This window comes from Danio aesculapii, chromosome 25, assembly GCF_903798145.1.
Source record: "Danio aesculapii chromosome 25, fDanAes4.1, whole genome shotgun sequence".
Taxonomy (NCBI): Eukaryota; Metazoa; Chordata; class Actinopteri; order Cypriniformes; family Danionidae; genus Danio; species Danio aesculapii.
In genome coordinates, this window is record NC_079459.1 from 11635765 (window position 1) to 11662612 (window position 26848).

The 26848-nt window shown below is 39.9% G+C and overlaps 1 protein-coding gene across 4 annotated transcripts in view; it reads right to left on the minus strand.

Annotated features, from left to right (window-relative positions):
• dapk2b (death-associated protein kinase 2b) overlaps nt 1-26848 on the minus strand; it is a 191620-nt gene that overhangs the window by 13327 nt on the left and 151445 nt on the right. For 3 of the 4 annotated variants that reach the window (XM_056451600.1, XM_056451596.1, XM_056451597.1), the window contains 5 exons: nt 20668-20797; nt 20461-20509; nt 20345-20371; nt 16197-16349; nt 15483-15528 (listed from right to left, as the gene is read on the minus strand). In XM_056451600.1, the coding sequence (XP_056307575.1) occupies nt 15483-15528; nt 16197-16349; nt 20345-20371; nt 20461-20509; nt 20668-20785 (393 nt within the window). In that variant the 5' untranslated portion in view covers nt 20786-20797. The remainder of the gene's footprint in view (nt 1-15482; nt 15529-16196; nt 16350-20344; nt 20372-20460; nt 20510-20667; nt 20798-26848) is intronic. The other variant, XM_056451598.1, reaches the window with a different exon arrangement.

Sequence of the window (26848 nt, forward strand, 5' to 3'; positions counted from 1 at the left end):
AATTGAATGAACTACCAGTGTCTCCTAAACCCAAGCTTCCTGACCCACTGGGGTTGAATGAGCTGCCAGTGCATCTTGAACCTAAGCCTCCTGACCAACTGGGGTTGAATTCATGGCCAGGGCCTCCTGAACCTAAGCCTCCTGACCCACTGGGGTTGAATTCATGGCCAGTGCCTCCTGAACCTAAGCCTCCTGACCCACTGGGGTTTAATGAACTGCCAGTACTTCCTGAACCTAGGCCTCCTGACCTACTGTGGGTATATGACACGTCTATGCCTGCTGGACCAAAGCCTCCAGACATACCTCAGCTCCATGCTTCAGACCCTCCACAGCCCTATGCTCCAGGCCCTCCGCAGCCTCACTCTCCAGGCCCTCCGCAGTTCCACTCTCCAGGCCCTCCACAGCTCCACTCTTCAGGCCTTCTGCAGCTCCATGCTCCAGGTCCTCCTCAGCTCCATGCTTCAGGTACACCTCTGCTCCACGGCCCAGACCCGCCTCTGCTCCACGTCCCAGGCCCGCCTCTGCCCCATGGCCCAGGCCTGACCGACCAGCTCCCAGACCGTGGGGGCGCCCACAATGAGCTCCAGGAGTCATTCCTAGAGGGGGGATCTGTAACGCCATGCCAGCAGAGGGAGCCCTCGCCAGACTACTGACTCAGCTCTGCTCCCTCTGCAGTCACTTCCTGTTTGTGCTGTATTTCAGCAATAGCTCAGGCCATGCTTCCTTGTGAAGTATTGCCAGTTTACCTGCCTTACCAAACGTTTTTCCAAGTGACTTTCATGACTGCCTGCCTGTGTATGACCTTGCCTGCTTTGACCAAGTAAGTTCTCTGTCTTTGCCCTGTCTTGCTCTGTTTTGGACTGATTATTTTTGCACTGATCCTCTGCCTTAATTACTACTACATCACCTGTGATTGCCCCTGTGTTTGTTGTGTGGTTTGGACTGCTTACATGTTGCCATCTCCGCTTGTTTACCCATTGATGTCTCTGTCTAATCCCATTAATAAACTTCTGCATATGGATTCCAACACAGCCTCAGACTCCTCATTACAAGATTTCATTAAAGGATCATTAAACAACTCCACAAACATCAGGAGCTTCACTTATTATTGACCTTTGACTTTATTTTTGTGACGTGAACAAAAGTTCTTGATGAAATTTCTGTTGTTCAATTAAGTCACCATGATGGAAGTCAGTGTCTGGTTTAGTTGGGCTCTTCAATTTTTAGTTTTAAAACTAGTCTTTATTTTGGTTGCTGCAAATAAATGTGTTTATCTCACTAATTACATACAACCCAAAACATTGTAAAACACTACTGAAATATTATACCCCTAAAATAAAATGAAGGCAGAAAAAGATATTGTAAGAACTTTAAGCTGTAAAATGTTTGTGTGCTGCAGTGCATGCTGGGAGTTTTGTACTATGCTGGGGCCCAACATGCGTTGTGGCATGAATGAATTATGCATCTTTTTAGCAACCATGGTTGAGGTTCATACCCTGATTCCTGATGTCTGTGTGTCTTAATATGTTGATGGATCTCTCAAGTTTTTGAGCATGAAATTCCAATTATAATTTTTAAATTATTTTCTTCAATCCTTTACTTCGTTTATCATCATTTGTTCACCCTCCTTGTAAAGCTTTAATATATAAAAATATAATGTTGTTTAAAGAAACATCTATAACAATTGAGCACAAACAGTATAGTTTCTCATCACTGTTCTTGCTATTACTGATAAGTTTCTGAATCACAATTATAAGAGCCAGAGAAACATAAAGATGGTTATTAAAGGTTCAAGAGCCCAACTAAAGCAGCCTCTGATCTCCATGATGGTGAGGTCAATTTAAACTTTTTCAGAAATATGACAGAAATGAAGCCAAACTAATCAGTAAAGCTGGTAATGCTGTTATTTAATGGAGTTGTTTAGTCCTCTGTTTTAATTCAGTTGATTTGGTAAAGGGTATCTTATAGTTTTATTTCTTGTTCTTTCCTTCAGTGATGGTGCTTGTTAGCAGCAGCTGTTCATCAGTGTCTGAATCAGTCAGTTGTGGTAATCACTCTGTCTAGTGGACTAATCTAATTTACTAAATTTAGGGACAAGTGAATGGTGAAAGTGTATGGTGAGATTTCAGACACTCTGCTTACTTTTCTCGAAAACAAAGGTTAGATCTAGTACAGTTATTTTCTATATTTTACTATAGATTGTACAGACATTTACTGTTAAAATCATAAATCTTAAGTTTATGCATTTTTATGCATTCAAGTTAAATTAACTCATATTTTTAGGTTACAGGACCGAAATGCTAAATTTTAAGTAATGTTCAGTCACTTTACTTGATTGTTAAGTAAAGACAACATTAGGGTTCACAGTGTGCGGCTCTGGCTGGGCCACTCAGGACATTTCAACGAGTTGTTGTAAAGCCACTCTATTGATATTTTGGCGGTGTGCTTTGGGTCATTGTCGTGCTGGAAGATGAAACCGTCACCCAGTCTAAGGTCAAGAGCAATCTGAAGCAGGTTTTCATTCAGGATGTCTCTGTACATTGCTGCATTCATCTTTGCCTCTATCCTGACTAGTCTTCCAATTTCTGCTGCTGAAAAACATTCCCACAGCATGATTGCTTGCCACGCCTGGCATTCACTCTAAAGAGTTCAATTTTAGTCTCATCAGACCAGAGAATTTGGTTCCTTATGGTCTGAGAGTCCTTCAGATACCATTTGGCAAATTCCAGGCAGGAAATGGCTTCCATCTGGCCCCTCTACCATATAGGGCTGATTGGTGGATTGCTGCACAGATGGTTGTCCTTCTGTAAGGTTCTCCTCTCTTCACAGAAGCTGGAGCTCAGACAGAGTGACCATCAGGTTATTGATCACCTCCCTGACGAAGGCCCTTCTCCCCCGATCACTAAGCTTAGATGGCCAGCCATCTCTAGGAAAAGTCCTGGTGGTCCCAATCATCTTCCACTTATGGATGATGGAGGCCACTGTGCTCATTAGAACTTTCAGAGCAGCAGAACATTTTATGAGGTCTACAGACAATTCCTTTGTCTTCATGCTTGGTTTGTGCTTTGACATGCACTGTCAATGCTGGGAGCTTATATAGACAGGTGTATGCCTTTTCAAATCATATCCAATCAACTTAATTTTCCACAGGGGAACTCCAATTAAGCTGCTATAGCATCTCAAGAATGATCAGTGGACACAGAATGTACCTGAGCTCAATTTAGAGCTTCATGGTAAAGGCTGTGAATACTTATGTACATGTGATTTTTCAGGTTTTTTATTTTTAATAAATTTGCAACAATTAAAAAAATGGGGTGTTGTGTGTAGAATTTTGAGGGAAAAAATCTATGTAATAAATTTTTATAATAAAGCTGTAAAATAAATTGAAGCACTATGAATTTTTACATACAGGAGTCAGAGAAAAATACTAATATTAGAATAAAATATCAAATGGCTTTTAGAGGTTTTTTGCTTCTAATATTAATACTTGGTTGCAAATCCTTTGCAGTCAATTACAGCCTTAAGTCTGAAACGCATAGATGTCACCAGACGCTTGGTTTCATCATGCTCTGCCAGGCTTCAGTTCTGTCTTCTGTCTTCAGTTCTGGCTTGTTCTTGGGGCATTTTCCCTTCAGTTTTGTCTTCAGCAAGTGAAATCCCTGCTCGATCAGATTCAAGTTTGAGGATTTACGTGGCCATTGCATAACATTCCACTTCTTTCCCTTTAAAAACTCTGATTGCTTTTGCAGTATGTTTTGGGTCATTGTCCATCTGCTCTGTGAAGCACCGTCCAATGAGTTCTGAAGCAATTGGCCAAATATGAGCAGACATAGGTGGAGGATGAACAAACTCCAGGGTAAGGCTAAGATATGCGCTGCCCTTTAATGCATTTAAAAAAATTTGTGACAGACCAAGAAGAGGTTTCAACAAAAGCACTGCATACCCAACTAGAAAGGAACATTCTCTCAAAATTGGCTAACATTCCCTACAGGTTGTGTTAATGTTTTAAAGAAAACATTTCAATGTAATATCCAATGAATATTCAAAAAATATTTTTCCTAAAACAATGAACAAGAACATTCTAGTAATGTTTTGAAAATGTTGGTAAGGGACCACATTAAACAATGTTCTTTTAGAAAACGTTTTTTACAATGTTTCATAAAACCAAAGTAAGAACATTCTCACAGTCACATTAGAGAAATGATTTAAGAACATCATTGAGATGTGAGATGTGGAATGTTCTTTGAAGAATGTTCTAGCAATAAGACATTTGAACAAAGCTAACACATTTTATCTGCAACATTTAAAATACATTTTAAGATTATTGAAATGGCACCAGATTAAACAATGTTATCTTAGAAAACATTTTCACAATGTTTCATAAAAACCATAGTAACAACATTTTCACAGTCACATTAGAAAAATGTTATAAGATCATGATTTCTTTTCAATAACGAGACAGAAAGTCAATTAACATACAAATTTTAACCTGTACTTATTAAAACATAGAAAATGTCATGTTCAAAACTTATTGCAGACAAATAAGTAAAACCTAGTGGTTTAAAAATAGTGGCAAAGCATACAGATTTAAAGTGACAATTAATTAGTATTTCATAAAATTAGTCAAATTTGTGTCAGCAAATTATTCTTGTTTTAAATATATCTGATTATTAAAATTGTTTTCTTTTTTTGTTTTATTTGTTACACGTGTTATAGAATGAGCACAAGAATGTAAGAAAATGCAGTGCTTTAAACATTCTTTTTCACATTGCTACAGTAAAATTAAATATTTTAAATGGTTATAGAGAGTGTTTTGTGTCTGTCATATCGTTACTGTACATTTTGGAAACAAAAAAGAAAACAAACAATGTTATTAACAAACATGTAGAATAATTTTTAGAATATTGTCCTAACTTTATAGAAGGCTTTCTGGGAACTAGAACAAAATACCTGCTGAAAATGTTAGAGTATAATATTTTAACAATGGTACCATTAAAGGGGATTAGAATGTTTTAGAGAACATTTACCTGTATTTTAAGAGAATGTTTTGGAAAGTAAAATAAAAAATATATATATTAGTGATAAAGTATAATGTTGTAGCAACATTGTTAAAAAAATCTGTTAAATTGCCAATAATCTACATTAACATTTTACTTTCGTAAATTCAGTTTACAGAATATTTCTGTTAAAAATATATTCCAGTCTGGATTTTTTATCGAACAGATTTAACCCCTCAAATCCCAGAGCAAAACCCTCACTAGTGTCCTCACTACAGAGGGTTGAACAGTCAGATTAAGTGTCTAATTAAAGGAGGATTGATAGTTATTGATGAACACCTGTTAACAGTAGAATCACTGAGGGAAAGAAAAACACACACAAAACAGCCAAAATCAAAGATGAAATCAACTGAAAATAAAACTCTAAATAAAATAATAATTAATAAAATTAAAACAAATAACACAAAAAATGTGATTTCTTACGATCTCAGCAGAGATCATTAAACAACACAAACATCAGGAGCTTCACTTATTACTGACCTGTGACTTTATTTCTGTCACTTGAACAATAGCTCTTAATGAAATTTGTTGTTCATTCGAAGTCACCATGATGGAGGACAGAGTCTGCTTTAGTTGGGCTCTTCAACTATTTGCTTTAATTCTAGTATTTATTATGGTTGCTATAATTAATTGTGTTAATCACACTGTTTGTATAGTGTGAAAAGCCTAGAGAAAAACAGACAATAAGTCTGATAAGTTAACAGCTGTGATCTCACTGAGATTTTCCTCCCATAGACTTCTATTCATACCTACACGAATGCGTCAGGTTTCGCAGTTCACTGCAGTGCAAAGTTCAAGCTTGGTGAACAGTGACCTGCGAAATTGCATCACTTGACTGCATGAGACCTATCAATGATCAAAACATGACCTCTCTGGACAGAAATTTGAAACATGGTGCAATTATCTTGTTTAATCCTGCCCCTTTTCACAGCGCAGAACAACAGAATTTTGCACACACAAAGCCCAGTGTGACCGCAGCTTGAAGCATGGAAACCACCATTCATCATCTGAACCATTGGGTGGAGCTTACAGAGTTATAACAATCAGAGAAACATTGAGATAGTGAATTAAAGGTTCAAGAGCTGAACTAAAGCAGCCTCTGATCTCCATGATGGTGAGGTGAAATGAAACATTTTCAATAATAATATAAACCTCTGTTCATTATCAAATATTCTTGCAGATATGACAGAAATGAAGTCAAACTGTAATGAGTGAAGCTGCTAGTGCTGTTATTTAATGGAGTTATTTAATTCTCTGTTTTAATTCAGTTGGTTTGGTGTGAGGCTGTGGATGTAGTTTTATTTCTTGTTCTTTCCTTCAGTGATTGTGCTTGTTAACAGCAGGTGTTCATCATTCAGTCATTTGTGGTCATTCACTCTGTCTAGTGGACTAAAGGTGCGGTCACACTTGACTTTTCTTCCCATAGACTTCCATTCATACGCACGCGAATGCGTCAGACCGGAAACGCGGGGTCATGCGTCGAGTTTCGCATGTTGCTGCGGTGCAAAGTTCAAGCTTGGTGAACTCTAACCTGCTAAATCGGATCACTTGACTGCGTGAGAGCAATTGAGGATCAAAACAGGACCGCTCTGGGCAAAAATGTAAAACATGGAGCAATCGCTCGCTTTTTTAAATGTCTAATAAGCTTGTTTGATCCCGCCCCTTTTCGCAGCGCCACACGACAGAATTTCGCACACACAAAGCCCGGTGTGACCGTAGCTTTACTCTGCAATGGTTGCCTCTAATTTAATTGCCAATAACTTTACCACAGCCCATGATAATGCAAAAAAAACCTAGTTTATGTTGTCATATTTTCATGGTCTTTTTTGTTGTTTCTAGTTTTTTTGTTGTTTCTAGTGTTTCTAGTGCGTATGAATGGAAGTCTATGGGAGGAAAAGTCAAGTGTGACCGCACCTTAAAGGTGATCCATTAACTAGTAATTGTTTGTTTAAATTAGATTTGTATATTTCAAAATACAAATTAAGCATAATTAAAAATATTGACTTTATGCCATTATGCTGCATTAATCATCCCTGTAGAAAACACTTCGCAAAATTAAAATGCAAAATTATTATCCGCCAGTAGGTAGGGGATACAGATCAGTAATGATGCCAATTGAAGAATGTAGTTTCAAAAGTAACCAAAAGTAAGTTTCAAATGCAACCAAATAATCTATAGGCCTACATTTGATGAAATAAAGTAAAGTACAAGTATACTGAATCATGCCCATTTATGAAAAATTAAGTTTATGCTTGAGAACTGCAAATAAGCAGTTTAATAAGCCTAAAACTACTCCTTAAAAAGCATATAAATAAATAACACATACTTTCACATTACTTTCCTTAAAAAGTAATTAATACATTTAGCTATTTTTTAAGTGACTCGATTGTAATGTAGGCCTGTTACTTTTTCCCCAACACTTTAAATAAGATCAACATTTGTCCTGTTATATTTTTCAGACCTTTGAAAAGTAAAACGAGTACTCCAAACGATCACCTAAACAGGATTACTACACTAGGCTAGACTACTACATTACAACTACCAAAATAAGGCATTTCATTTAATGCTGAAAACAAATTAAACCAGAATAATGTTATTATACCTCTCTCATAATATTTGTCATTTTATTACTTATGTCATTGACCAGCAAATCAGAAAACTTTTGGGGAGGCTAAGCCTTCCCCAGCCTTACACACACTCCGCCTATGTGAGCAGATAAAATTGACTGAAACACTTCAGAATTCATCCTGCTGCTTTTGTCAGCAGTCACATCATCAATAAATCCAAGAGATCCAGTGTTATTGGCAGCCATACATGCCCATGCCATGCCACTACCACCACCATGCTTTATTGTTTAGGATCATGAGCAGTTCCTTTCCTATATATACAGTCAAGTCCATAAATATTGAGACATCGACACAAAAGTGCTTTAAAGTTATATGCTGTGTTGGAATTTACAGCAGTTTGTGTTATGTAGAAATTTATAGGGTTACTATTGTGGTGAAGAATAGATCCTGTGTTTGGTTTAAAGAAGAGCTGAAACAAATTGTATATACTGCATGGGGAGTTATTTAGTGGTTCTTTGGGGGGGTTAAAGTGCTATATGGCACCACTTCAGGTAATTACTTGTGTAATTCTTCCATAGCTAATTCTCTTTTAATGCAGTATATTTACTGAATTTAACATGGTTCTCAAACTTTTTGTCCCCAAGGGTCTCCAAAAGAAATATTATTCCACACTCATAAAACTGTAAAGTGTTTATCTTTGATATATTTATCGAACACCTTTTATATTATTTATTAAAATTAACTATAACATTTACATTTACATTTACATGTAGTCATTTAGCAGACGCTTTTATCCAAAGCGACGTACAAATGAGGACAAGGAAGCAGTTTACACAACTATAAGAGCAGCAGTGAACAAGTGCTATAGACAAGTTTCAGGTGTGTAAAGTCTAAGAAGCTGAGCATTAGTAAAATTTTTTTTTTGTGTGAGAGAGTACAGTTAGTGGTATAGCCAGAGAGGCAGTTAAGATTAGGAAGGAAAGTGGAGACTAAACAGTTGAGTTTTTATTCGTTTCTTGAAGACAGCAAGTGACTCTGCTGTTCTGATGTAGTTAGGGAGTTCATTCCACCAACTGGGCAGATTGAATGTGAGAGTTCGGGAAAGTGATTTCTTCCCTCTTAGGGATGGAACAACGAGGCGACGTTTATTCACAGAACGCAAGTTTCTGGAGGGCACATATATCTGCAGAAGTGAGAGCAGATACGAAGGAGCAAAGCCAGAGGTCGCTTTGTAAGCAAACATCAGAGCTTTGAATTTGATGCGGGCAGCAGCTGGCAGCCAGTGCAAATGGGTGAGTAGCGGAGTGACATGAGCTCTTTTGGGTTCATCATAGACCACTCGTGCTGCTGCGTTCTGAAGCAGCTGAAGAGGTTTGATAGAACTAGCTGGTAGCCCGGCTAGCAGAGAGTTGCAATAGTCCAGTTTGGAGAGAACAAGGGCTTGAACAATGAGTTGAGCTGTATGTTCAGATAGGAAGGGTCGGACCTTTCTGATGTTATAGAGTGCGAATCTGCAAGATCGAGCAGTTCTAGAAATGTGGTGAGAGAAGTTTAGTTGGTCATCAATCGTTACTCCAAGGCTTTTTACCATTTTGGATGCAGTGATGGTTGCTCCATCCATCTGGATTGAGAAGTTATGGTGAAGAGTCGGGATGGCAGAAACTTCAAGCATTTCCGTTTTCGAGAGGTTAAGCTGAAGATGATGATCTTTCATCCAGTGTGTAATGTCTGACAGGCAGGCTGAAATGCGAGCTGGAACCGAGGGATCATCAGGGTGAAAAGAGAGGTATAGCTGGGTATCATCAGCATAGCAGTGGTAGGAAAATCCATGTTTCTGGATGACTGTTCCTAAAGATGCCGTGTAGATGGAGAAGAGAAGTGGCCCAAGAACAGAGCCCTGAGGTACCCCAGTGTTTAGATGCTGTAGGTTGGACACCTCTCCCCTCCACATCACCCTGAATGACCTGTCCATACTGTCCAACTATAAAACACATGTAAAAAATCGTATATAAAAATTTTATTTGAAAAATTATTTTGTAAAGCACCAGTGTATGGCTATACACATTAAATTCCCTAATATAATTGTCACAATCTCCAGTTGCTGAGTCTTGTTATCTGTGAGTGACACTACAATGTGGCTTCCTTGTCTTGGTTTCCTGTGTTTTGATTGTAGCTTAGTTTATCTTTTTGCCCTTGCTTGCTGCCTGCCTTCTGACCTCACCTGTTATTCTGACCACGATTCTGGATTGTCTTTATACATCTGTTTGCACCCGTGTTGATCATTCCTTACCTGACTACCCCAAAAACCTGCAAGTGGATCCTAACTCCATTGTCTGTGTCACTCCCCGTGTTACAGAAGACTCGGCCTCACAATGGGTCTAGCAGACCAGGTCAGTCAACTCAACCAAGGAGCTAACACCCTCGAGAACCATATTAATGTTTTTTGGACATTGTTAATAACTCAGACCTATCAGAACTTTTCCTCATCCATTTTTTTCTATCTTGGATTAAATGAACTATTAAAAACTCCAGATACAATTTGGTCCTTGAGGGTCCCTTCAAGAAGCCCTGGAAACAACACTAAGGCTCAGCGGGTACCCCTTCACTGTTGGCGAAATAGAGGAAACCCCTAAATGTTTTTTTTTGGGGGGGGGCAGTGTACAGCGAGACCAGCTGACAACAGGGATTGCTGTACACTCCACAGAGACATTAATGCTGGCATCACCATCTCTCCAGTCTACGGTAGATCGTCCAGCTCACAAGATGGCCGCTTCCAGTCCTCCAGCTCACGAGATGGCTTCCTGTCCCAAGTCTGTCCCTGTTCCTGTAAGGCCGCCGCCAGAGTTGCCGCAGCCAGAACTACTGCTGCCAGAGCCACTGCCGCCAGTACCGCCGCTGCCGCCGCCGCCTGAACTTCTCGAAAGGCAGGTGCCAGATCCCCTTGAGTCACACAAAAAGCCAGAGCCGCAGTCTGAGTTCCACGAATGGCTGCCAAGGCTGCAGGACCTCACAGAGCTGCCAAAGCCATGTGATCCACCAGGTCCATATGACCCGCCGATGTCTGCTGAATATAAGGCTTCAGACCCAGAGCCTCCACAGCTCCACTTTCCAGGCCTTCCGTAGCTCCATGCTCCAGGCCCACCTCCGCTGCATGGTCCTGGCCCTCCATCCCTCCCCCTGTTCCGCCTCTGCTCCACCTCCTGCCTGAACCGTATAAGAAGTGTCTGGAAGCCACTCCTGGGAGGGGGAGGGGGGCTCTGTCACGATCACCAGCAATTTGTAACTTCATAGATCGCTGGATCTCACACACAAGAACTTATGGACTACAAATCCGCCAGTCATGGACTACATTTTCATACATGCACTCTGCTCTCTCATACACACACACACACACACACACACGCACACACACACACACTCACACACACACACGCTTCCTCATTTTGACTGATTACTCTCGCACCACCGGAGGATTGTCAGAGACTGATTACACACAATATTTGAGCAGCACATACACTCACTCCAATCGACGTGTCTTGTTATCTGTTAGTGACACTACAACGTGTTTTGACTGTAGCCTAGTTGATCTTTTTGTCCCTGCTTGCCGCCTGCCTTCCGATCTCTCGCCTGTTAAGCTACGGTCACACCGGGCTTTGTGTGTGCGAAATTCTGTCGTGCGGCGCTGCGAAAAGGGGCGGGATCAAACAAGCTTATTAGACATTTAAACAAGCGAGCGATTGCTCCATGTTTTACATTTTTGCCCAGAGAGGTCCTGTTTTGATCCTCAATTGCTCTCACGCAGTCAAGTGATGCGATTTAGCAGGTTAGAGTTCACCAAGCTTGAACTTTGCACCGCAGCAACATGCGAAACTCGACGCATGACCCCGCGTTTCCGGTCTGACGCATTCGCGTGCGTATGAATGGAAGTCTATGGGAGGAAAAGTCAAGTGTGACCGCACCTTTATTCCGATCTAGATTCTGGATTGTCTTTATACATCTGTTTGCACTTGTGTTGATCATTCCTTACCTGACTACCCCAATAAACCTGCAAGTGGATCCTAACTCAGTTGTCTCTGTCACTCCCCGTGCTACAATAATATACAAATATAAAAACCTTCCTGTGTATTGTTTAATATTACTCAATAAGCATTTAGTCTAGGATTTTAAAGCTACAATTTGATTTGAAAGTACACTGTAAAAATATCAGTGATTTTTAATAGTAAAAGTCTACAGTGAAGTACAATCTACAGTGAAAAAAAAATACAGAAAACAACTGTAACAGATCTAACCTTTGTTTTTGAGAAAGTAATCGGAGTGTCTGAAATCTCACCATATATCCTTATTCACTAGTCCCAAAATTAGTCGATTAGTCCACTAGACAGAGTGAATTACCACAAATGACTGAATTCTGACACTGATGAACACCTGCTGTTAACAAGCACAATAAAGAGCAAGAAATAAAACTATACAGCAACAGCCTCACACCAAAACAACTGAATTAAAACAGAGGAATAAACAACTTCACAAATAGCATTACCAGAATCACTGATTATAGTTTGACTTGGTTTTTTTATTTCATTGGATCTCACCATCATGGAGATCAGAGGCTGCTTTAGATGCGCTCTTGATGCTTTCCTTTATTTAAACTTAAAGTTTCTCTGACTGTTATAACTGTGTTTTTGAAACTTTCAGCAAGAAAGGCAGTGAGAAGCTTTATGTATTTAAGTAAAAGATAAATTGCAGATTTGTTATGTTGCTACAGCTGCCTGTGGAGAATCAACCAACAGGTATTAATTAAAATTCTAAATGAATAACTAGAGTGTCATGCTATAAACCTTGAGAGCTCCAGCTGCACAATTAAAACACACAGACATCAAGAATCAGGATATGAACCTCAACCATGGTTGCTAAAAGTAAAAAGCTGCATAATTCATCATGCCGCCAGCATAGTACAAAACTCACAGCATATGTTGCAGGATGAATACATTATGCAGTATAAAGTTCTTAAAATTTCTTTCTCTGCCTTTATTTTGTTCTTGGGGTGTAATATTTCATTAGATTGTTTAGTATTGTTCTGGGTTGTTTTTTAATTTGATATTTATTTTTTGATTGTCACCATTGTTGAGATTCAAAGACTAATTGCTGATGTCTGCATGTTTTTTGGTTTTTTATAGTTCTACCATGGATCAAATGTTTATGTTGTGAATGGTGTATTTAGACCTGTTCAACAGTCATCGATAGCTGATGTACAGAGGTTTCATATACGTATTATTCCTTTTCACACAGAGCTGAGAAGATATTGGATGAGTTCAGAAGCAGAACTAAAGTCAAAGGTCAGTAATAAGTGAAGCTCCTGATGTTTGTGGAGTTGTTTAATGATCTTTGCTGAGATCTTGAGAAATATATATTTTTTGTGTAATTATTTTTATTAATTATTCTTTTTATTTAGAGTGTTATTTTCAGTTGATTTCATCTTTGGTTTTGGCTGTAATTTGTGTTATTTGGTTTTGTTTTTCTTTCCTTAAATGATTCTGCTTCAAAACAGTTGTTCATCAATAATTATCACTGCCTTAGCATTCAACCCTCTGTAGTGAGGACACCAGGATTTTGCTCTGGGATTTAAGGGGTTAAATGTGTTCGATGAAAAATCTGTGGAATGTGTTTTTAACAGAATTATTCTGTAAATTAAAATATGAATATGAAATGTTAAAAACAACCACAGCTGCCAGTATTTTTCAGCAAAATCAAGAGAAAAAAAACTGCAAAATACTGTAAAACCTTTTTGTGTCACCGTTACACCTTTTTTCACACTAATGCATTTAATTTTTGCGCACCAAAAAGGTACTAAATAGCACCTATCTTTTAATGTACTATATAGCACCAAAACATTTTTTCCTATGATTATGAGCCAAAGAACCACTTTTGGTGCTATTTACCTTTTTTACAGTGTACTGTAAAACAAATGAATGGGATTCCATGCTGTTTAGTTCTGGATTCTTAACTTGAAAAAGAATCCAAACACACCAACACATCATAAGAGTACGAAAAACAACTAGCAGTTTTTGAGGTTACAATAGATTTGTTTAATTACTTTAGTTGATTACTGAATCATTCTATGTAGAAGTGAATGGCACAAGAGGATCACTAAGTCAAAATTGACAGATAAAGCAATTATAGTCACAAGTAATGAAATACAGTTTAATGTAATCTAAGAAGAACAACTCATTAAAAATGCTTTAGGGGAATACATTCCAGATCTATCCAGTTTGTAAACCATTCACAATGGTTTCGTTAAAAGATTAGTTTGCCCAAAAATGAAAAATCCCTTTACTATTTACTCACCCTCATGTAATTTTCCTGAGACATTAGTTCATCATCTGAACACAAATTAATATAATAAGATGAAACAGAGAGGTCACTTATCCTCCATAGAGGATCCTAAGAATTCAGAAAAGTAACCAACAATTTTATATTTTTCTGGATTTTGAATGCCTCAAGGCCATTGCTGTATATAGAGTATGAAAAAGATCTAAAACAGGGGGGACCAACCCTGTACCTGCAAAGGTATTTTTTCACCATAAGCTGTCTTCAAAGACATTTCAGAGAATTTTGCAGGCTTCCAACCAGTCTCACAGGTGGTTCTGCAATTCTGTCTTGGCTTGGTTGAAACCATTGAGAAAGTCTTATCTCTGATTTATATTTGGTGACTATGTCTGTGGGTGTCACCTTTAAAAAAAGGAAAGTGCACATTTTTGCTTATAATTTTATCTCATTCATTCATTCATTTTCTTTTTTGCTTAGTCCCATTATTAATCCGGGGTCACCACAGCGCAATAAACCACCAACTTATTCAGCACATGTTTTACGCAGCGGATGCCCTTCCAGCTGCAACCCATCTCTGGGAAACATCCATACATACTCATTCACACTCATACACTACGAACAATTTAGCTTACCCAATTCACCTGTACCGCACGTCTTTGGACTGTGGGGGAAACTGGAGCACCCGGTGTCTGCTGCAGTTCAAACTGAGCATCAGAATGAGGAAAAAAAGTGATTTAAGTGACTTTGAATGTGGCATGGTTGTTGGTACCAGACGGGCTGGTCTGAGTATTTCATAAACTGCTGATCTACTGGGATTTTCAAGCACAACCATTTCTAGAGTTTACAGAGAATGGTCTGAAAAAGAGAAAATATCCAGTGAGCAGCAGTTCTGTGGGCGTAAATGCCTTGTTGATGCCAGAGGTCAGAGGAGAATAGCCAGACTGGTTCGAGCTGATAGAAAGGCAATAGTAACGCAAATAATGACCCGTTACAACCGAGGTATGCAGAAGAGCATCTCTGAATGCACAACATGTTGAACCTTGAAGTGGAGGGGCTACAGCAGCAGAAGACCACACCCGGTGCCACTCCTGTCAGCTAAGAACAGGAAACTGAGACTACAATTTGCACATGCTCACCAAAATTGTACAATAGAAGATTGGAAAAAAACGTTGCCTGGTCTTATGAGTCTTAATTTCTGCTGCAACATTTGGATGGTAGGATCAGAATTTAGCATCAACAACATGAAAGCATGGATCCATCCTGCCTTGTATCAATCGTTCAGGCTGGTGGTGTAATGGTGTGGGGGATATGTTCTTGGCACACTTTGGGCCCATTAGTACTAATTGAGCATAGTGTCAACCCCGCAGCCTACCTGAGTATTTTTATAGTATAGTATGTCTGTATATCAGCAAAGTTCAACAGTTGTTTTTTGTGTTTTTTTTGTCTGCCAGATGTGTTCATTAAAATAAGCCAAACAGAAAATTGATAAACATGCTTTTAATAGTGCATGTTTTTAAATGTGCAGATTTAGTACCTTAATCCAGGGGTGGTTGAGTGCATCTTGTATTTTAAGCCTCTTTCTGCAAATAAAACAAAGAAAATGAAGAGTAAAAGCAAAGTACAACTTAAAGTACAGAAATGTACAGAAAAGTATGAGAAATGTGAACTAACATAACTATTAAATAGAAACAATTTTGACACGTAGAGCAAATGTATTGGTATTTTTTTATTTTAAGACTTTTACACCATTTAGAGCTTGGAGTTTTCTGTACTGCCAAATTAAAACATTTGTTTTACACTTTTAGGAGTTTCTTTCCACTGTTGTACAAATGAAGCTATTCTGAAGTAATCAAACAGTTCCATCTCACTACTACAGATGTCAACAGCTACAGTCACCTGTTTCATTACCAGCATCCCTCAAAATTCAAAATTTCCTCTTAAAAAAAACTCATAAAGGTATGAAACAAGCTTATTAAACTGACAGTACTGAAAATTACTACTCAAAATTACAATTTGAATATATAAATAAGGTATTTGATCTTTTGAGTAGAAAACTGCATAAATACTGCTACCAGATTAAATATTAAATGTAATATTAATATTATATCCAAGAACAATTTATTTATTTATTTAATTAAACCCTACTTCTTAGAAATAACTTAAACCAATACAATTCATTTATAAACACCCAAACTTTTCTGTAGCTATGTTTCACTTTTTTAAATCAAATCCCTATTTGATCCCTGACCTTGTATCTTTCACAAGCAGTTGCCTGATGAAGCTTTTGGCCAGTTCACTTGTGCTGCCAAAAAAATCTTCATCAAATTCAAAATTCACTGCTGAGATGTTTGCTAGAGTGTCCTGCTTGGAGTCACCCAGGAACGGTGATGCTCCACTCAATCTGAAAAAGAAAGTTAAATACTTAACCTATGTACAGCTGACTGCTGAAAATTGTCGTTATTGTGTTCACAGTGTTGAATTGTGTAACAGTTTGGGTCTCCTTTAGAGGGAACTTTAATATGTGTCTACTGACACTTTGGGAGAGTGTAAGCAAGACACCACAGCAGCTGAACCTGTTGCGCCCCTGATGCAAAGTTTGCCAAACATAGCGTAAGTGCACAAACATTGCCAAGGCTGCAGCCGACCAACGTCCCCAGGCCTTTAATTACCAGAATATGAGAATAATTTTGAATTTCGGGGGTCGTATCTATGCTTTTACCTAGCAAACTGTAGTCTAGGGATTTTTAGAAATAAGACCTTGGGGAAGTGTGCCAGTCCCAAAAGAGGGGGGTGGTTGCTGTGGAGCCCACCTACTACCCAAGAGACCTGGTGACAATATGAGCATATGAGCAAGCCCTAATCAAGGGCTACATCTACATAAGATAATCTGGTTAGTGGGTAGGAAAGACACGGGACTGCCAGAAAGGGAGTGAACATTCCATAGCTGAATGACGCAGATCACACATAGCTGGCACCGATCTTCAGCATGTGGGTACACCGAGCGGGAATACCAGACATCTTACTGGACCAGCCACCCAGCTCCTCCACCGAGTTGGGTGCTGGGGCCTTGGAGAAACTCTCTAGGCTACGACAGATGGAGAACTTGCCAAGTAGAGCTGAATAAGCACATTTATCTCCAGTAGGAAAAAAAGTGCAGCAAGCGTTTTTGGACACCATTTTTTTACCCCCAATTTACTGCAATTATCCAGTAACCGGGAGGAAACTGGCTCCCCCAAAATATACAGAATCTCACAAATGTGTTAGGTGTCATCCAGCCTGCAGCTCTACAGAATCTGTTAGAGAGGTGCCACGTACTAATGCCCAAAAGGAGGCAACACTCTTTGTTAAGTGTGCTCTCACACCTGGTGGACACGGCTCGCCCTGGTACTAAGTGAGAACAATGGGGTCAACTATCCAGTGGGCCAACCGCTGCTTTGACAGCACTTCCCTTCTGCTGACCATAACAGAAAAAGAGCTACTTAGAGGTGTATGCTCTAAGTATGGTCACATCAGTGGGCGCAGTGGGCAAATAGGATCGGTCATAGTAAGCGGAGATGGTAGCATGCAAAACCTTCAGCATGAAGGGTGACACTGACACTGCGGGATAATTTGAAGGAAGGATAACACAACACTTATCTGGCATATCTGAGGTTGCGCACCACACAGCGAACAGACTCAGGAAGTAGGCATGCCTTGTAGAGGGTGCTCTTGCCTGAACGACTGTATTAACCACCAACACTGATAGGTCACCTAAGTCTTCTGCGCTCTGTCTAGAAACCACCTATGGGGGTTCCAGAAACCTGCACGGGTGCCAGAAGGTGCCATATCCCTGAGAAAGGAAGGGCTTCCAAGTGGGCCATCACTAGGAGTGTGAGTTCAGAAACTCAGGTCCGGGTTGGTCATGGAGGTGCAACAAGCAAGCATCTCTGCTGGAGGGAACGGCTCAATTGCATTTTTCGCCAGGAGGACAGCAATCTAGGTGTGGTGCAGTGATGACCGCCGTGAAATACACAGCCATAAACTTGCCAATGGCGAATTGAATTGGATAGCCGAATTCCGAATGACCCACTACCTTGGTCTGGCCAGCACTAGCCAGACTGACAGAGTCCAAACGGGCAGCATCACCGGAATGATCAGTTATACACCCATGGTGGGGCAGCTCCAGGAAGGAGAGTGCTCACCCCAGGAAGCAGCATGTCCTGAGGAAGAGCTGAAAATAATAGATTGGCTCTTACCCTCCTCCCAAGGTCCCGTAAGTAGGTCAGAGGAGCAAGAGAAAGGAGCCGGTCCTCTGACGCCCTTGGAGCCGGTGGCAAAGTGCAAGCTGGAAGGTGTGCTGCATTCATCTGCAGGGCGGAATCCTTGGCAATCTTCAGGGGGCTTGGTGCAATCACTAGCCAGTGGTATAGGCTGTGGAGTAGATCTTAGAACCACGGAAAGAACACTGTCGGTGAGGAGCAGCTGACGAGGATGGACCGAGTGGGGGTGCAGTCTTCTGAGCCCAACAAAAGATGACCTGCCCCATTGCACACCTGATCTTATACTGCCGAGGACTCCTGGGTAAAGTCCCCAACAGTGTGAAATGGTCCTGCTAAGAAAGCGAACTTTGTTGGCATAGCACATATGTACCAGGTAAGCCAAGGGTGGCCTGGGAAGAACTGACCTTGTGCAGCATGACCAGCACTTGTGGTGGTATGATGGTGCAGGGCAGAAGTGGCATGGCCCACCAAAGGTGTGGGCTTTGTCCATGAGAGACACAGATAACCCAAATGCCTTGGATGGGGCTCTCAGCTTACCCCTCCAGGTCCTGGCCCCCACCACCTGGGGAATAGCCTCATATCTGCTGGCTGCCCTGCCATCGAGAGAGGTGAGAACGGAAGTGCATGAAGATTGGGTGGAGACACCCTCCATACCTGCGTGTGCTCACAGTGTGACCCTTGGAAGAAGGGGATGGAGGGTTGGGAGGATTTACAGCTTACATCGCAACCACTAGTCGGTCCCTACTGCCAAAGCAGTCAGAGAAAGCACAGCCTTTGATGCTACAATGGGCAACGATCTGTGGTGTCATAGAGCTAAAGCGTGGGGATCCTGGGGGATGAACCGCTACAAACACTCAAAGCTTGGTTAGGGTGCAATGTGGAGGAGCCGGGGGTTCGTGGGTCCAGAGGCAACAAATAAGCTCCACTGAAATCGTCAGATCTACCCAAGTGCTATTCTCTTTCACATGATGCAACAAGCGTGGCTTGCACTTTTGTAAGTGTGAGCCATGATCTCAGCTGTGCAACAGAAATGCCCTCGCAGTAAGAGCATAAGCTGTCCGTGAGCACTACATCGACATGCTGAACCCCAGACCTGTGATGCAGTACCTTGCTTATCATTCAAAGATAGGAACCACTTCATCCAGAAACGCATGGTCAGAACAGCATCTTGAAAAAGACATGTCAGAAGAGCATCTTGTAAAAGACATGTTGCGTGACCATGTTGCTCTCCTTATTAGATTTATTTATTACATGCTCTTTATTTATTAAATCTGCTCTTTTATTAGACTGCTCTTTTAGAGGTATCCCGTGAAACGCTTAGGGACGGGAGAATCACCCAGCTCTTTTACCGCTGCCTGCATCGTCACCCACACTGAATACATGAAGCTTGATCACTCTCTCTCTGGATTCAGCTTAGCAGATGTTATCTCTTCAGTAGCGTGATGCTATCTGAAGCAAAACTTCTGGAGCTCTACCTCACAGGCCCTGGTTATATACTCCACTAATGATTTATCACTAGCACCTGTGGAGCTGCGCTCTGCCAACTCATAGGCTTAAGCTGAGGTCACACTTGACTTTTCTTCCCATAGACTTCCATTCATACGCACGCGAATGCGTCCGACCGGAAACGCAGGGTCATGCGACAAGTTTCGCAGGTTGCTGCAGTGCAAAGTTCACGCTTGGTGAACCCTGACCTGCGAAATCGCATCACTTGACTGCGTGAGACTAATCGAGGATCAAAACAGGACCTCTCTGGACAGAAATTTAAAGCATGGAGCAATCGCTTGCTTTTTTTAATGTCTAATCATCTTGTTTAAACCCGCCCCTTTTCGCAGCGACGTACTACAGAATTTTCCACACACAAAGCCCAGTGTGACCGTAGCTTTAGTCTTTAGAGTAATTGGACTTCCCGAAGTCTCACACAATTCGAGACACACATCAAAGTTCTCTCTGAAGGGGAACTCTCATTCATTTTTCACAAGTGTGGTTTCATCACTACATTTGTTCAGCTTGTAACGCTTTCACTTTAATACAACTGTATGTATATATAAGAATCTATCTTTTATTCTGTTTAATGACTGTGAATATCTGGATGTCCAGTCAGAGGAGAGATCCACATTTCTTCATCCAAACTCACAGGATGTATGTGATGACTCCAATGCTCCTTAAAGAAACAGAGGGGTAAAAGAGAGTACAAAGTTAACCTACAGCCAAGCATGTTTGCTGTATGTACAAAGCGTGATTAGTTCTCACCACATGTCTGCTTCTAATCCCAGTGGCTCGTAGTTCACTATCTCTGGAGCTGAAAGTAAATTAGGTCAGAGGCATCAGCTAAATTTAATTCAAATCCATGTTGAATGTTCAAAGATAGTTCAGCAGCATCTGACCCATCAGTGTTATTCAGTAATCTTAAAATGTATCACTCAGTTAGTGTTCTATATAACAAGTTGTTAAAATTACCAACAAATTCGGGAGTCCCAAAAATGTTTTTGAATTCCACACCGTCTTTGATCCTATGTGCCAAACCGAAATCAATAAGCTTGATCCGTGGCAGTTGGACATTGTGATCCAACAGCATGATATTCTCAGGCTAAAAAACAATTAACAAAAACAATCACTCAAACTCAAAAACATGATAATTAAGTAATTCATTCAATGACAGCTCTACTTCCATTGTCATTAAGTGTCACTCATAATGTTATGCGTGATCCAGTGTCCAGGGGTCTGTTCTTCGTACCTTTAATGATCTAAGATGTTTTGGCAGATTCTGGATCTTTTAATCTTGATAACTGATCTTTGGCTAATTTGGTTCTTGAAACCATATCGTGAATCAGATTAAAATGTCTGGATGAACTGATCTGAGATCGCTGCGTGTGTTGTGAAGGACAGATCTATCGATTCTCGAAATCATGATCAGCAATGCAACAATTGGCTGATGGCACAGCAGCATGACATCATCTGATTAATATTCAATTATCTATCTGAGCAAGATTACGTGGTTAAAATTAGCATTAAACGGTTTGTTAGGGCGTACTTACACTATGCTATCCAAACCGTGCCCAGTCCCGTTACCTGGACTGTTTGAGAAGTGTGAGTGCTCTGAATCGGGCTCAGGCACGGTTCAGTTGATCGGCGCTGGCCCGGTTGGAAGAGGTGTGTCAGAGCGCGGTTCACTTGGGCTCAGGCGCGGTACTCTTGTAGTGTGAGTGCAAAACGTGCCTAAGCCCAAAACTGAAGATGAGACGTGACTTTAAGGGACTGTTTTATATGGATTTATTAATAATTCTTACTGTTTAATGAACGCAAACTGTCGTAGATTATTAAAGACACAAACTCCTCACTGCACGACAGCACCACCTTCAGCAAACCTTCTAATTCCTACAGCATTAAACGGTTTGTTAGGGCGTACTTACACTATGCTATCCAAACCGTGCCCAGTTCCGTTACCTGGACTGTTTGAGAAGTGTGAGTGCTCTGAATCGGGCTCAGGCACGGTTCAGTTGATCGGCGCTGGCCCGGTTGGAAGAGGTGTGTCAGAGCGCGGTTCACTTGGGCTCAGGCACGGTACTCTTGTAGTGTGAGTGCAAAACGTGCCTAAGCCCAAAACTGAAGATGAGACGTGACTTTAAGGGACTGTTTTATATGGATTTATTAATTCTTACTGTTTAATGAACGCAAACTGTCGTAGATTATTAAAGACACAAACCCCTCACTGCACGACAGCACCACCTTCAGCAAACCTTCTAATTCCTACAGCACAAGGCCTTTACGAGTGTTTATGAGGGTCAAAAGTGGCTGATCTGTTCGGCGAAATATTTGACTGAGTCTCACTGCATCCCAAACTACTAAAATGACATGACTAAATCAGCCTTGAGCACGCTTTTAAATAGGATACACAAAAACTTTCCACATATGTTGTGAGCTGCAGGCTTGCATGTATTTCAATACATATCAATGTATTTAGTTCTACATTTCGAGAAGATTTTCTTTATTATAGAAGCCTAGGCCTACTCAAGTTTTTTTAATCGGTGTAAGGAATAACTGTATAAATTAATTTTGCATCAAAACAGCATTTTGATATTGGTAAAAGTGTCTGCAACTTTTGTGAAGCACCAAATCACCATCATATTAGCGGTCAAAACATGTTCATGACTGCATAATCATCCTCGAATATTGTGCATGTACGTGTTTGTATCTAAAAACTTTATATTAATACATTTTCTTATTGAACCACCAGGTGGCAGTCTTTGTACTTTTATTTCGGAGTGCAGATTGCAGAAGTTTTATTAATATTTATTTTTGAACTTTCTCACATTTAACTGCATGAGATTCAATTGTTTTTTTGTTTTTTTTTATCAAGAAAAGCAGCAGCTTATTTGAATTCAAGTGGACACACACAGAAAGTTATTTTTTGGGGGGGGGGAGACCAGAAATAAAAAAAATAGACTGGCCAGTAGAAACAGAGGCAGGTGTATTATTCAGAACTAGGCCAGTGTCCAGGACATCATAATTCAGGCAGCACAAGAGCAAAGACAGAAAGGCTGGGAAGGTAGGGAGAGAGTCCTGGAGTCAAACAGAAAAGGGTTAACTAAAATTTGATGTTGCAGGGTCAGATGCAAACAACAATCTGGCACAGAACAGCACAAACAAAGAGAATAAATAGGGGAAGTAATGAGGAGAAAATGAGCAAAGACAGGTGAAACAAATCAACAAAATGAATGAGAACAAGGGGGTAGAGAGAATCAGAAGCACTAACAGGAACATGTGGCTAATATAAACAAAAAAAACAGATAGAACCAGCTGATCAGCCAGGAGTCATGACAAATACAGTACATTACTATTTATAGCCTATCAAAAACATTTTTCAGCATTTATTTCGCATATAACATTTTGAATCGATGCACATATGGCGTTTAGCATGCTTTATCATACCGATTTATGTGTGTGCATCAACCTGCTCATTGAAACATCTTGCATTTTCAGTTGTCGTTATTGAATTCTGAATTTTCAATACTGCATTACACTATCGTTAATCACAACAGTAAACAGTAACAGTTTAAGACATCTAGTGTGTAGACTATAAGTTTTTTGATGTTTTTCCTTGTCAGCTACAAAGTCCAATAAAACTGAGGGAGATCACGTATAATATTTGAGAGATTTAAAGGACAAAATTAACATGTTGATCGACAGCACTTTACACTGCTGTCTTATTTAAATAATCAAGTCAGTGATATTGGAACGAGATCAGTTACTAACCTCTTGAAATTGTTTATACAGGTCAGGGACACTCAGCAGCGTGTGTCAAGAGGAGAGAACGTGTGAGAGAGCAAAGCGAAAGCAAGATAGTATCATTTTAAATATTTCAGTGTGGATATGTATCAACATATTTATATTTTTGACACAAACTGCAACAAAGTGCTTTGCACCGATTCACAGATATTGAACTTAATATTTACTGTTTCCATGAGAAAAATGCTATAATGTTTAAACGGTCCCAATTGCATCTCCTGATTATCCTACTCAGTGCTGCTGAACTGTTTGCGTTCTTTAAGATTTACTATTGTATGAATTAGGCTACGACTGCATGAAATTATATAAAAGGGAAGTGTGTATGGTAATAATGGAACTGTGATGCGCACAGAAATCTGCGCTCTATGCCGAATTAGGGTCTCTTTCATCTAATGCAGCTTGAATGGTTTAAAATTATTAAAACTGAATACTTTAATCAAGAGCCTGGCTTGCCAAAACATGTTTTTAAAGACCATGGTCACATCATAGTTATGCTGCTTTCTCAGTTATAAAACGCATCGCAAAATAAAAAAAAATATTATCTGATGTTGGGCCACGGTGGGCCAAGCTCCTAATAAAGTGGGCCTGCTAGATGCCATATTTATTCTAGCATTCTTCGGCTTGCTATGATGCTCTGGGATTACCATCACTTACAATTTTAACCCCAACATCCATCTCAGCATTTCAAATCTCATAGCACTAGACAGTGAAACCATTTCCTACTTTCTCCTAAAAGAGAACTTTTCCAGCCATTCCTTCAGGATAGGAGCAGCTACCACTGCAGCTCAAAACAGTCCTCTCCAAAAGCAGATTCAGCCGCTGGTCAGCCGAAGCTTTCCAGAAATATATCCATACAGATTTTTCACACATCAAAGAAGCCAAGCGAAATTTCATAGAACTTCTCTTCCTACACTGAATCACTCTCCCACATCCACATGCACACATTACTAGGTATTAGAACATGCACATGGTACCGTCATATTGCCTCTAGCTCACACTAAAAACACGCAAACATTTTTGCCCCAGCATTTGCATCCTGCAGAAACTTGCATACTTTACTAATGCATAGTAATACATACTTACTAATACTAATAAGCTCTGGCTAATGCGGCTGTGAGCCTAAAGTGGCCCAGAGAAGATATGGCAAATATAGCCCCGTTATTTTAAAACAAACGTGGGCCACTTTTGGCAAATATTTGGCACAGTTAGCTCTGGCTAATGTGGTTGTGAGCCTAAAGCGGCCAAGAGAAGATATGGCAAATGTGGCCCAGTTATCCTAAAACAAATGTGGGCCACTTCTGGCAAATATTCGGCACAGTAAGCTATGGCTAATGTGGATTTGAGCCTATAGTGGCCCAGAGAAGATATGGCAAATGTGGCCCAGTTATCCTAAAACAAACGTGGGCCACTTTTGGAAAATATTTGGCAAAGTTAGCTCTGGCTAATGTGGTTGTGAGCCTAAAGCGGCCAAGAGAAGATATGGCAAATGTGGCCCAGTTATCCTAAAACAAATGTGGGTCACTTTTGGCAAATATTTGGCACAGTTAGCCCTGGCTAATGTGGCTGTGAGCCTAAAGCGGCCCAGAGAAGATATAATAATAATAATAATAATAATAATAATAATAAATCCTTACATTTATATAGCACTTTTCTGGGCACTCAAAGCGCTTTACATATTACAAGATATGGCAAATGTGGCCCAGTTATCTTAAAACATATGTGGACCACATACACTAAAGTCACCATCATGGAGAAAAGTGTTTGCTTTGGTTAGGCTCATAGCCCTGAACTTCTTAATTTAAATTTTCTTTTGGGCTGCTGTAACTATTACGAACTTTGTTTAAAAAGTTTATTCATTACAGTAAACAAGTAAAATAAAAAATAAACAATAAAATTAAGTGAGGCACACACACACACACATATATATATATATATATATATATATATATATATATATATATATATATATATATATATATATATATATATATGTGATGAAATAATATAATTCACTGATGTTAACCAATGTTTAATCCGTTATTTATAGTAACGTTATAGTATGCTTGCACATCCCACAGAATTATGAAAGTTTATAAGCTAAAAAAATTCTATGGTTCAACCTCTGCTCACAGAGACATCAATAATCCATGTATGAACCTCAACAACGGTGACAATTAACATCACAAAAAGGATACTAAAAGTGACAAAATCAACAATGTCAACATAAACAGCAGAATCAACAGCAAATAATGAAAACTGGAGCATCAATAAGCTATAGAATGTAGTCATACTGCAATGCATGCTGGGATTTTTGTACTTTGCCACACCCGGCAAGTGTAAGGTGTAGGCCGGATCTGGGGCAGAATAAAGGCATGCTGTGGCCCAGAATAGGGTCAGTTCTGGTTCATTTGGTTGAATTCTGGCTAATATGTGGTATTGCTTTGGCTTATTTGTGGCCCAGATCTGACAAACAGGAGCGGACCACCCTGGAGCCATCATTCCATTCAGTATGTGGTCCAGATGTAAGTGTCTGGTGTGGGCCAGATCACAGCCACATAAATTTTGCTAGCTGGGAGGGACACACATACATAACTAGTGCAGCACTTTCAGCCCCGCAAGGATATGCATACACCACTAGTGCAGCATATTCAGCCCCGCAGGGACAATCATACATCATTAGTGCAGCATTTCCAGCCCCACATGGATGTGTATACACCCCTAGTTGAGCAGTTGAGCCCTCTACCTGGACAGCATGGCAAATATGCTTTTTTGATCTGTTTTCTATGTGTGGGTGTGAACTTGTGAATTGCCCATAGTAATATGCATCCTGATCTGTTGTTGAAGTCAAACAAAGAAATTTTTTCCAGTTTTTTGGCCCACAAATATGTTCTTGGAGCTTCATATGAAATGTTTTGACAATGATTTTGGTTTATTTTCTGCTCTTTGAATGTATTAGAAACATTTCTGTCATTGGAGGACAAGGGAGCTCTAAAATATCTAAATTTGTGTTCTAAAGATGAGAAAGGTCTCAGGGGGCTTGGAATGATACGAGTAATTAATAACAGAATTTTCATTTTTTAGAGAACTAACCCTATATAAAAAGCACTATAAAAATAAGCACGAACCATTTAATGAACTGGCCAACCATAAAGGCTTTTTCCTGTCAATAGCTCAAGAAGCACAAATAGATGGATAAGTGGTATGGAAAAAGATAACAGAAACTATGAGAAACTGCAACAAAATGTTTGTATAGTTCAAGACAATAAAACCAACGGAGTAGGCTTGGCCGGTAATACGGTAATATGGTATACCGCGGGATTTAAAAATAGCAATGGTGTCAGTTTCAATATCG